Source organism: Dipteris shenzhenensis, chromosome 13 (assembly GCF_047967505.1).
Source record: "Dipteris shenzhenensis isolate YYH24624 ecotype China chromosome 13, Dip_SZ_1.0, whole genome shotgun sequence".
Classification (NCBI taxonomy): Eukaryota; Viridiplantae; Streptophyta; class Polypodiopsida; order Gleicheniales; family Dipteridaceae; genus Dipteris; species Dipteris shenzhenensis.
In genome coordinates, this window is record NC_141608.1 from 52,697,154 (window position 1) to 52,710,178 (window position 13,025).

The 13,025-nt window shown below is 44.4% G+C and overlaps 1 protein-coding gene across 6 annotated transcripts in view; it reads left to right on the forward strand.

Moving 5' to 3' along the window:
- Nucleotides 1-13,025, forward strand: part of LOC147895567 (D-alanine-D-alanine ligase family) — a 154,664-nt gene that overhangs the window by 61,418 nt on the left and 80,221 nt on the right. For all 6 annotated transcript variants that reach the window (XM_087383547.1, XM_087383551.1, XM_087383548.1 and 3 more), the window contains one exon: nt 1,618-1,665. In XM_087383547.1, the coding sequence (XP_087239673.1) occupies nt 1,618-1,665 (48 nt within the window). The remainder of the gene's footprint in view (nt 1-1,617; nt 1,666-13,025) is intronic.

Below are 13,025 nucleotides of genomic sequence, written 5' to 3' on the forward strand. Positions count from 1 at the left end.
GTGTTAGAGTAGTATCGGAGAACTCACATTTAGCTCGGGAAGTCTTCACCAAAGTTTGGAGTAGTCACGTGAAGGAGTCACCGCAATGTAATGTCAAGAGCTCACATCAAGTGACGGGCAGAGAAGATAGAGGCAGCGTGGACAGCAGTTCCAAGAGAATGATAGGCAGAATGCAGGCATGAACTTGCGGGCAGCAGCTCCAAGAGAATGTCGGGCAGAAGGAGCAAATGGCGGGCTAGAGCAGAGGTCAACACGATGAAGAGGATGGACAGCTCCACGTCGAGCTGGTTGCATTATGCTTGGGCTGTCAAATCATTGAGCTTCAGAACAAAATTTGCGTGCAGAAACAAATTTCGTCACTTCTTGCAAGGGCTGCAACATTTCACAGAAAACTCGGATTGCAATGATGTAAAAACGAAATTTGTAGTACTCAAGGTCCTCTACAACTTTTCTAAAGACACAAAGCTGTGATTCTGCTTCTAGCTCCGGATAGAAGTGTCACATCGTCTGCAGGTCACAGAAAGATGTAGCTGAAGGAAACAAATTTCGTCACTTCTTGCAAGGGCTATAACTTTTCACAAAAAACTCGGATTGCAATGATGTAAAAACGAAATTTGTAGTACTCAAGGTCCTCTACAACTTCGCTTACGACACAAAGCCGTGATTCTACTTCTAGCTCTGGATAGAAGCGTCACATCGTCCGTAGGTCACAGACTGATGTAGCTGGAGGAAGGAGAAGAGAGGTGGCAGATCATGGCGTGGATAAGAGAGCTCAAGGAAGGAGAGAAGAGGGCAGCCTTCCAAGCAGGAGGAGTTAGAGTAGCTTCATTGGCCTCCCTCACCTCAACCTCTTGGAAGGGAAAGGGAAAGGGAAAGGGAAAGAGAGAGCAGGGCTAGGAACATGGCTCTGATACCATATGAAGAGATCTAGTAGCTAGCTAGGAACGGAATGGAAATGTGGAAAGCATAATGAAAAGCAAAATGGAAAGGAAAATGAAAGAACAAGTGCTAGGCAATGATAACCAAAATACTCACATGTAGATAGCTTGATGTTGACTGATATCAAAAGACTCAAGACAAGTACAACACTATATAGTGTGACTTCAGACGTAGGCAACCTTTCGTGTGGTCACACACACATGCAATCAAACATACATACATACATTTATCTTAGTTCTACTAATCCTTTTGTAAAGAGGTGAACTATGCTCTAGGAAACCAATAATGTGGTTCTTTACCAGAGGCATTGCTGAATGAAATCCTTTAATGGGAGAGCTCCTGTGCATACGGCTGCAAGATTTACTGCTTCATGCATTCCGATGTAGGTGATGGACACTTCTCTGGCTTTGTAAAAGATATGGCTTAGAAGATGGGAAGTCTTCTCAGGTACTTTGCTGTAAATACATGCTAAGAAACCCGTCCAAGGGGGAAAAAAAAAAGAAACCCTCCAGATGACCTAACAGCTATCTGCACATCCACATCGAATTTTATCTTAACCCTCTTGTTTGATTAACGTCTTATTTGATTGTCTCCAATAAAAAGCATCAAGCGACCAATTCTTTCAAAAAATGTTGGCTTTTAGTTGTGGACTTATGGGATGTGGTTTCCTTTTGACAGGTGAGCGGAATGGAGCAAACAAGCTTTTTATTTCAGCAGTTTGCACAAGTAGGTGCTTTCTAAGCAGTTTTGGACTTACTACCTGTGTCAGTCCCTAATATCACTTGAAGTAGGTTGGTTGAGCCTTTTGATATATAATGTATCACATAAAAGGCATGTACACCTTTGACCAAGAAAAATGATTTGTAAATAATAAATGGCAATGAAAGACAAAACACATACATGAATGATTAAATGATTACTTTCTTTTCTATCCTTGCTGGGATTTAGCTGCTCGGTGTCAATTTGTTTATTAAAAACACACCTAGTATCGCCACCGAGATTTGAATTCCCATTTAGGCTTTAACGAGATACCCTTTTTTCTTGAGGTGAGAAATATGGGTTATATTTAATTTGTAGAAGTATAGACCTCAACCCAAGCAGGGAGATCAACTGCCACAAGCCGGATGAGAAGAATCAGGCTTGAAAAACCTAGGTAGCCCATTGGCATACAGTTACGAACATCAAATGGAGAACAAAAAAACCAGTTACCAAAAGCCCAAGTGGACCATCGGCATACAGTTACAGACATGAGCTGGAGAACAAAAAAGCCAGCAGTAGAGGCATTTACCACATTCCAGCTCCCTCTTCTGCTCCCAGTATACAATAGTCCCTCTGCATTCTTAGCTACCTCTGCCAGTCCTGGCATATGATAGTAACTTCCTGATCAGCATATAGGTATTCTCGTGCAAGCTCGCCACTAAGGGTACATCTCCTGTAGGTTGTCGTGAGCAACCTTTATCCTCTCTTACGGCAGCCTCAAGTTTGCAAGCATCAAAGGGATGGGTTAATAAACAACATCAAGCTTATTTTAGCTGTCCTCTTTGGAGATGCTTGCCTCCTAGGACATTAGTGCATTCGTACTTTTAATCCTTTGATAAAGAAAACTAGTAGGAGGCATTGTTGCAAACATTATGAAGCGGATTGACTAATCTTTGCGGCATCACTCACATTCACAAGGCAGGGGATCCTATAAGCCCGGAAAACCACAAGACCATTATGATTGGACATTTCATGTCCAAAGATCTATGCGTCAATGCTTGACACACAGTTTAGCCAGGTTGCAGAGCTAGAGGCACTCAGGGTGGAGGGATAGGCAGGGTTCCATCCTTTTCACACGACTCTAGATCACGTACTCACACTCATAGGTGTCATTGAGGAGGCCAGAGCATGGAGACATATGGTTTATTGCTGCGTTATGGATTTTTGCAAGGCTTTTGATACAGTGCCAAGAGCTTGCCACATAAGATGATTGCAAGATCTAGGGTATGGCCAGGAAATCATTTGGTCCAAAATTCCTAGAAATGAGAGTCAAAGCACTGCAGCTCAAGTCTAGTTAGTGTGGCCTGCTCAATTGGGCTTGCATTGCTCCTCGCATTGTGAAATCAGGCCAGACAAAAGAACCCCCTACTATGCATAGGATGTGACGACCGTCGACATCCACCAATCATCCATCCATTGTGAACTACTCTCTATGCATGGCTGCTCAAGATGTTGTGAGGATCATGACATTAATTACCGGGGCAAGCGTGAACTACTCTCTATGCATGGCTTCTTAGGATGTGTTGAAGATCACGATCTTGGTTTTACCAAGGTTGACCTTCAAGTCGTGTGTCTTGAAGAAGGTATAGAGTGCATCCAAGTGTCGTTGCAGGCCCTCCACTGAAGATGATAGTAAAACCACATTGTCTGCATATAGGAGGATCCAAATGAGAGATCCAACAAGAGCGCATCTTGCCCCCCTTGTGTCCCAATGAAAGTCTGAAGCTCAATAGTAGAGGCCAAACAAAGGGTTGGCGATAACAGCCAACACTTTGACCCCAATGGTGCTCCTAATGTCCTCTCTATCCACCCTACATACGTAAGAACCCTGCCTGAGACCCTCTCATAGAGTACCATGACTGCCCATCGCTTTTGACTCCTTGCTCTAGCGAGCGGAGTCCTTGCTGGGGGCTTGACCTATTAGAGGTAGTTGGTGCGAAAGTGGAGGGCTCGAGGTGTCTTGCCGTCATGATTCCTATGTAGTAAGCCATCGGTCTCACATTAGATAGTTGTGGCTGAGTTGGGGCCTCTACACTATAGCTTGACCCAGGATTCTAAGTGATCACATATACCTCTATCGAGTCAGGGAGTATGGCTGTTATTGCCCAGGCTGACATAGGTTACCATGGCTATGGCCCTATCTTCATTTGTGACTTAAGCAATTGTGGGCAACCAGAGGTGTTGGTATGCATGTACATGCAGATGGTTTGAGAGTCTGGAGCTCCATATGGATAGATTACCCCCCTTTTGGTTTAGCATTGGGCCCTCTCACCTACCATGAGGTTAACTAGGTTATCCGTGAGGATCTCTTATAGCTACACACATTCAGGAGCTGGTTGGACTCATTTAGCATCGTGTGAAGCTTAGCTTCTACAAGGGCCACCGCTTACATATATCGGAGGAGGGATTCACCGATTTGCTAGGCTATACACTATTCGATTCCCCATTCTTTGAGGATATTGATCGGGCAGTCTTGGGTCTCATTGCGTTGACATTGAGAGGGGGTGGTTGAGAGCATACCTAGAGAGGGTCGCATCTGCACTCTATGTGATTGGCATGAGATTGAGGTCGAGGAGCATTTTGCTTTCACATGTCTGTTCGAGGTTGTTACCATAGTCTCTTTAGAGATGACTTCGAACCCCTCTCAATGATGTCCCCAATCAGCCTGCACCTGATCTCTTGCTCATACCACGTCCCATGTCTTGCATACTATTCATAGCGGGTGGTGTCAGGCAAGCAACCCTAAAGCTTCATAACGGCCGAGCTAAAGATCATGAGGGGCTACGCACCGAATTCATTTCCTATGGGATAACTGCCCCTAGCTCCGATCTTAGCGAAGCTCTTTAATGAAGCGGTTTGTACACACTTTCTACACACCTAGACCCTCAACACCATCGCTCCCATACACAAGGCAGGAGATCCCATGAGTCCAGAAAACTAGAGGACCATTATGATTGGACATGTCATGTCCAAGATCTATGCATCAGTACGCACATACATGGAGATGGTTTGAGAGTTTGGGGCTGCACACAAATGGGCTACCTCCCTTTCAGGACAGTGTTGAGGCCCCTTCTATCCCGCTCACCTCACAAGGTCTACCAGGTCATTTGAGAACATCTCTTGCATTTACACACATTCAGGACTTGGTTGGCACCTCATGAACTTTCTATGAAGCTTAACTTTTACAAAGACCACTGCCTATCGATCTCCGTTGAGGGTTTCATCCATCCACAAGGGTATACACAGATTGATCTTCCTCATGCCTTGAGGATATCTATAGGGCAGCTCTGAGTTTCAACACGTCACCTCCATATTAAGAGTGGTTGGACAGAGGGGATACCTAGAGGGGGCCGCATCTACGATCACTTAGTTTTTCCAACCAAATAACACGGATCACTTGGCCCCAGAGAAATGGAGGAGTCGAGTCCTAAGGAAGAGAGACGACAGACTCGCCAACGGGTCGATGCACAGATTAGGCTCGAGGACCTTCAATCCATGTTTATCAGATTGGAGACACAACCGATGGTTGTCATCGTGGCACTTGTCCGACAAAGGGCCACAAACACTGACCCTCACCAGCACTCTATAATGGGTTTGATGCTATAGCAGCCTTGTAATTACGGGGATCTCCCATGGGCTTAACCCCTGCGTAGTATCCCAAGGGCCATTGCAGTGATGCCACACCACATCTTCCATACTCTCCATGGGCTTCGACATTTTATGTTGCATTTGTCTTAGGTGTAGATGCCCGCTTAGTTGCTCCACCCGTTCAGGTCATTGTATTTGTTCTTTTCAGTTGCATAGACCTTTGGGTCTTTCGAAGACTTTTACTAAGCTTTCTTTCTTTCTTTATCCTTGGAGGGGTTTCTGTTTTCAAAGAGTTCACCATGCACTGCATGGAGAAATAGGATGCTCTTAGTAGTAAATAAGACAGTTGGTGAAGAGAATGGGATACTTCACAAAGCACATGAGAAAACCGTTGACGCAATCAAACCACTTGCCTAAGAAATTGAGACGATAAGGAACAAGCAAGAAGAGTCCCGGGGCATGTCGTCACTTGGGGTTGCAAGTATGCCATCCTGAGATGAAGACTCTAAAAGTAGGGTTACACGTACTGGGTAGAACAGCATCAGAGGGGACACAATCAAGGACTGAAGATAAAAACCTGAAAAAGAGCTGCTAAAATTGCTAGAGAATCCAAAAATAGCATAGGTACTTTCTCAACATACCTTAAAAATTTAACTTGTGCAATCTCAATGAAGGAGACCTCTTCTTGGGTAGAGGTGGTGAGAAAGGGGAGAACTGAATCATTGCCACAATCAAGGAGGAAAGAAATCTTTCAAGATAAAGGACAGACCTATTCCCCCCGGATCATGTGAGATAACATCATCACTTGTAATAGGATGTTTTTAATGCTTTTCTAATAGTTTCATCCAAAACTCTTGGGAGTTATTGCTATATAGGACACTTGGGAGTTCTTGTTCATGGTGGAGAATAAACTTTCATTTCATCCATCCCACCAGACGTTGGTACAGTCTATTTATGGCCAGGGTGTCCATGTTTGGTCTCTGAGTGCAAATGTTGCCCTTAGTGCTTTGCACTCGTCATTGTTTGGACTATTTTGAGGGATAGACCCTTCGTGTAGCTTTTCGGTGTTTTTGATAGTGTAAGGGAAGGAGTGTTGTGCTGCGATGTGGGTAAAGCTAGTGAGGAGAAGGGCTTTGGCATCTATGTCAGGTTGTACGTCTATGTGCTCTACAAGTGTGACCAAATAGCTACCATAAATGTTAACTATTTGGTCAAAGTTGTATTGGTAGAATGTGGAAGCGGTAGGTCAATGAGTGTCCTATATCGGTTGGGCAAGGGTCAGGTCAAAGGATAAGTGTGAGTGATCAGCTTCTGGCATGAGGGGGTGGACTATGACCTCAGAGATCTTAGATGTGAAAGCTGGAAATTCCATGTAGTCAACCAAACCTCCGTGTGGGCAACACATATATATCTCTGAGGCTAGCCACCTCTGTAAGCCATTATATATGAGCAGTTCATGACTGGTACACATGTCGTTCAAGCGTCTCGCATACTGCATGATGGAGGAGAAGGTGTGTATGTCCTTCGATCTGCGAATGAACTCTCCAAGATGGAGGTTTGGTAGTGCTATGGTATCTCCATGAGAGTCTAGGATCTGTGCCTGTGTGTCGAAGTCCTCAATCAGTAAGACCTCCCCCAACCGTGTGTATCTCTGAATGTCCTCAACAGTACTAGGAAAGGGGATGCCTATCCTCTCCTGTAGCATAATCTTATGTTTGCGGATCAAAGGGGATGCCCATCCTCTCCCGTAGCATAATCTGATGTCTGTGGAGGGAAGTAGCATGCTGCAATGTATATGTAACATGCTTGATGTGGGTTATCCTGATTCGGATCCACATATATTGGGTATGCTCAAATGTACCAGTGACTGTCACGTGTGCCTGCAAATGGGCAGAAGAGAACTGCCACTCATCCTGATTTATGTACTTGTCCATCTGTGTGCAGGTCTATGAGCTATATGTGGACTGCCATGTGTGTATCCATGTACTATCGGTAGTCCTCTCTTTGGGCTCTGGTGTGTCTCGGTTTACACTATGAGATCCTTCCCTCGAAAGGTCTTTGCAAGGTTGTCCGGGAAAGACAACAAGGTCCCACTCCGATCCCAGACAGCAAAACGCAAAGCACTGGTGGTCACACAGGCCGCATGGTGACCAAATCAAACCTCAGTACCCCGTAGGCATGTTCTCTTTGTGAGGAATTGCTGTCTCCTAGATGCATCTTTGAAATTGACAATCAATGGTTTCTCTCGTCTCATCCTTTCCCACCCTCCAAGCATTGATGATCTGTTTTTTGCCCATCCCAATGGCAGTGTGTATGAAGTCTCTGGCTGTTTCCAATGGGCTGACTTTATACTCACCTTTCCCGACCATTTTGAGATTTAGTGCTTTGTTGTTCCCTCCTCAAGGGTTTCTTGTGCAAAAGCTCAGCCTTTATGGTATGTCATGAGGGAAGATTGCAATGTTCTAGGGTCCTTATTGTTGAGGCTTATACCATAGTTTCCAAGGAACGAAAACGTTCTGAAAATTTGGGTGTCGAAACGAGAACGTTCCGGTAAGGGGGAATGCAAACCCGAACGCCACGTCATACACAACACTTAATCATATGACATAGAACTATGCTAGAAAATGAAAGAACCTGACATTAGAGATTTAAACTTTCTATTTAAGCTCTAAAATACCCATTTGAAACTTTCAAAGAGCCAAAAAAAAAGACGTTTTGGGGCCATTCAAGTTCTACCTTGCTTCCGAGAACGGCGTTCCAGATGTTGGAACGATGTTCCCTACTAACTATGGTTCATACATCTGTGTGATTGGAGAGCTTAAATTCATACCCACATGATTGGTGGATGAGGGAGTCACCCTTGTGAGCAAAAACTCAGCCTTTATGCAAAAGCTTCTTTTCTTGGGAAGTCCTGCGCTTAAACGTTTTTCTTCACCACTCCATACTTCTACAGTGAGTCTCTTGCTCTGTCTCTCACTCCTTACAGCACTAGGGCCCAGGACAACATGTCGGGCTGGACCCCCCCCCGAAGGTCTTTATCACTTGAGAGAAAACTGAGTACATGAGTTCAGCGTAGTGCTGTTACAAAAATCCAAAATGTGAAGTAATTACATGAGCTCTCAGGCTCTCTTTCTTGGCAACATGCCACTTGTCAAATTTCCTAACTAAAAACTAGTTACATGCCACTAAAGGGTAATTTCTAGAGTCCTCGAAGAACTTGTCACGTGAACGTCCTCCTAGATGCTTGTCAGGCTCCCTAGCGCTTGGGTTTTCAGTCTCACTTGATACCTAGAATTAACAACTAAAGCGCACAACCATGGTACCCATTAATGGTTAGCGCTTTTGCATGCAATTAGACCATATACTAATCCTAGTCACTTGTAGGTGTCCCCACTGAACAAAAACACATGAACAAAACATAGAACACAATTCTAAGTCGACCGAGGCCAACCCTCTTGGTCGTAATTAAGGGGCTTGACCATCAGTCAAAGCGCCTTAATTATGGCCAAGTCTCTCCAATCAAAGTTGGTGCACCTTGGTGAACGAGGTTAACCCTCTTGGCGTGAGCCAAATCTCGTTGACCGAAGACAACACTCTCTCTGACCGAAGTCAGCACTTTAATTGCTTGGTTAATCGTGGTTAACCATGTTGGCTGAAGCCAGATCTTCCTAATCTAGGTTAGGCTTACTTAATCGAGGTTAAGTATCTTTGATCGAAGTCAATACTTTGACCAAATGAACAGAATTAAACAAAAGAAGAATGATCAATAAATTGTCAACTTATGCTTTGATTTTGGAATATTTACAGCCTGGTGACATCCCCTCGGCTTCTATTTAGTTAATCTCAACTGAAAAGCTTCCTTGTAAACATCCAAAAGCTATGGATGATCAGACAAACATGTCTTCCTCCATCCACTTAGCATCCAATGCCGAATAATTCTTGAACTTTACAGGATATCTGTAAAATTCCTTGCCCTGAGGGCCTTTGCATATGGTATGGTACACAATCTACTTTGGCTGAAGGACCTCCTCCAATTTATCCACTTTTGGTGGATCCTTTATTACTGGCTCTGTAGACTCTGGCCCCTGGAATTTCTTTAAAAGACTCAGATGAAAAGCATTGTGAATCGTCCTATGCTCTGAGAATGCGAACCTGTATACAACCTCATTTATTTCTTCTGTAACCCTGAAAGGGCCATAGTATATGGGAGATAACTTTGCATACACTTTTTGCTTGCCTTGAAACTTGCGGAGCCTAGCTTTCTCGAACTTCAAAAGTACCCAATCCCCTTCCTTGAGAGCTAACTGTCTCCTATGCTTATTTGCAGCTCTTTTATGCTTTTCTTGAGACCTTTCAATTGCTGTCCGGACTTGGCTGAAAGCTCTCTGGAGGTCTCTCACAAACTGATCAGCTGCAAATATTTCATCTTTGGTCCTGAGGATAGGTGGCAGAATCACCTTCCCATCTCAAAGGGGGCTTTCCGTGTGGAGTTGTGAACTGTATTATCGCAAGCAAACTCCACCAATGGTAGGTACTTTTCCCAGTTGGAACCTTGGTCACCCATGTAGCATTTCAGCATATCCAATGCTGTAGAACCTCACTTTGACCATCCCTCTGGGGATGGAAGGAAGAAGAAAAATTCAGATTTGTCCCCATATATATATTTTTTTCAAGAAAATCACTTCATTAAGTATGAATGAAAACCACGAGAGCAAGCTCAAATGCGGGAGTACATGATGCAATGCATGAGGAAAAAACAGCTCAAAGTAAGCTAATAAAGAACCAAGGCGGAGGTTGAAAATGCCATCTCAACCCTGAAGGAAACTCAGAGAAGAAAGGAGATCCCCTCCAAACTCTGAAAAAACTAACCCTCCTGGCAGTGGCTGCTTTGGAGGATCCTTGCATGCTCGCCCAAATGGCCATCAGAGTGTGTACTGTGTCAGTCCAAATACTGGCCATAATTTGGGAAGGGTGAACCTGGATACCCTCCATCGCCTCTGTACACTTGGCTCTCCAAATATGCCAAGCCGTAATGCTATGAAGGTGCGGTGAGCGTGGGAGCAAGGCACAAGATTTTAGAGTGATAAGCCATCACATCAACTGTACTAGAGAAAAGAAGTACAAGGTACTTGAAAGGTAGACCCTAGGACTAAGTGTCCTAGGTGTCACATAGGACTGAATGTCCTATGTGGCATAAAAGGCACTAAAACACTAGAGTGCCTATAACTATGCCTACAAGGCACATACCAGGGCTCATAGGGCATCACTAGAACTGGGAGAAGATGACCTACAAAATCCCCTCCATGGTATGGGCTGAAGTATTTTGGAAACGTCTCACAATACCTAGTATTTTTTGGTCATGGTGGCACATGTTCATCCAAAAGGATATAGCCACCTATGAATGTACAAGGTATGTCAGGGGAACCAAGTGTAAAGCCTGTCGGAAGACTTCGAACTTGGGACGAGGAAGTGCCTTTGTAAACATATTTGCTATGTTGTCCTCTGTGGGAAGGTAGGACAACTCTATGTCTCCTGCTGACAACCGCTCTCGAACATAACGATAGGGACCTTCAATGTGCTTGGTACGCGCATAAAACACTGGGTTACGCGCAATGCAAGGCAATCAAATGCATATTTATTGGTTACAGCCAGGAGAGCAGAGGGTATCGGTTATACCAACCAAATACTGGGAAGATTATTGTTAGTAGAGATGTAATCTTTGCTGAACATTCAGCTTCTCCTCTTGTGGACTGCAAAGCTAAGCCAGATGTTGACATGTTTGATGTCTTTGACTCTTGGTTACCTCTACCTTCCTCAGAGGAAGACTTTGACCAGCAACATGAGCCTCCTGCAGGCCCTCCAACAATAAATGATCAGCCACTACCCCATGCTGATTTGCAGGTTTCTCTTCCAGCACAAAATGATCCCACTATTCATGATGCAATGATTGAAGAAATAACTGTCAATAGACAGCAAAGGCAAGTTCCCGGATGGCTTCTTGATACATTGAGAGACAGCAAACAAGATCAGCCTTTTGCTGCCCGGACAAGATCAGGGAATAGACAGATGCATGGTCACTTTCTTGAGTTTGCACTCCTTGCTACAGCTTGGAATGAAGAGCCTTTGTGCCATAAAGATGCTTTTGACAGCAAAGAGTGGATGGATGCAATGAGAGCTGAGTTACAATCCATTGCGAAAAATGACACATGGGAATTAGTAGATCTCCCTCCCGGCAAGCATGCCATTGGTACTCGGTGGGTCTACAAATTAAAAAGGAAATCTGATGGCAGCATAAATCGATACAAAGCCCGTGTTGTTGCGAAAGGGTATGCCCAACAACAAGGCATTGACTTTGAGGAGACATTTGCTCCCACATCGAGGATTACTACCATTAGATGTGTCATTGCCATTGCAGCCCATCACCATTGGCAAGTGCACGAACTTGACATCAAAACTGCTTTTCTTCATGGGGATCTGCAGGAAGAAGTCTATGTCACACAACCTCCTGGCTTCAGGTTGTTAATTTTGAAAACAAGGTATGCCGACTTAGAAAAGCCCTTTATGGTCTGAAGCAGGCACCCCAGGCATGGTATGCCAAAATTCATGCACACTTACTATCTCTTGGTTTTCAGAATAGCCCCACAGAATCCACTCTTTATGTCCGTGGGAGTGGATCTGATTTTTTAGTGCTGATTTTATGTGTGGATGATATGCTCATCACCGGCCGAGATACTCAGCATATTGCAGCTTTCAAGGCTGATTTGCAGCAGGTTTTTGAAATGTCAGACATGGGACAGCTCCACTATTATTTGGGTCTACTCTAGTGGACTCTGGCTTCAAATTCTCAGCTTATGATGGGAGCCCACCATGTGATATCACTCTTTATCAGTAGGCTGTTGGATGCCTTATTTATTTATATCACACTAGACCTGAGTTACAGTATATAGTATCTCAGCTCAGCAGATTCATGCACATGCCGAGTTCACAGCATTGGCAGGCAGTGTAGAGAGTCTTCAGATTTCTCAGAGACACTCAGGATTTAGCCCTCTTCTATGGTGATCAGGGTTCACTTACCATGCATGCTTACACGGATAGTGACTAGGCAGGATGTTCCGACACCAGAGTGTCACATACCGGCAATTGTTTTTTGCTTAGCAATTCATGTATCTCTTGGCTTAGCAAGAAGCAACCAATAGTTGCCACATCTAGCTGTGAGGCTGAGTACAGGGCAGCTTTCACTGCTACAGTAGAGTGTGTTTGGCTTCGCCAGTTACTTACAGATCTTGGTATTCGCCAGACATCCTCCACTATGGTCTACACTGACAGCCAGAGTGCTTTGGCCATTGCGCGTAACTCAGTGTTTCATGCGCGTACCAAGCATATTGAAGTTCACTATCATTATGTTTGGGAGCGGTTGTCAGCAGGAGACATAGAGTTGTTCTATCTTCCCACAGAGAACAACATAGCAGATATGTTTACAAAGGCACTTCCTATCCCAAGTTCGAAGTCTTCTGACAGGCTTTACACTTGGTTCCCTTTGTTACATAATTTGACATCCCTTGTACAGTCATAGGTGGCTATGTCCTTTTGGATGAACATATGCCACCATGACCAGAAAATACCAGCTATTTTGAGACGTTTCCAGAATACTTCAGCCCATCCCATGGAGGGGGGTTTGTAGGCCATCTTCTGGTGGTTCTAGTGATGCCCTATAGGCCATGGCATGTGCCTTGTAGGCA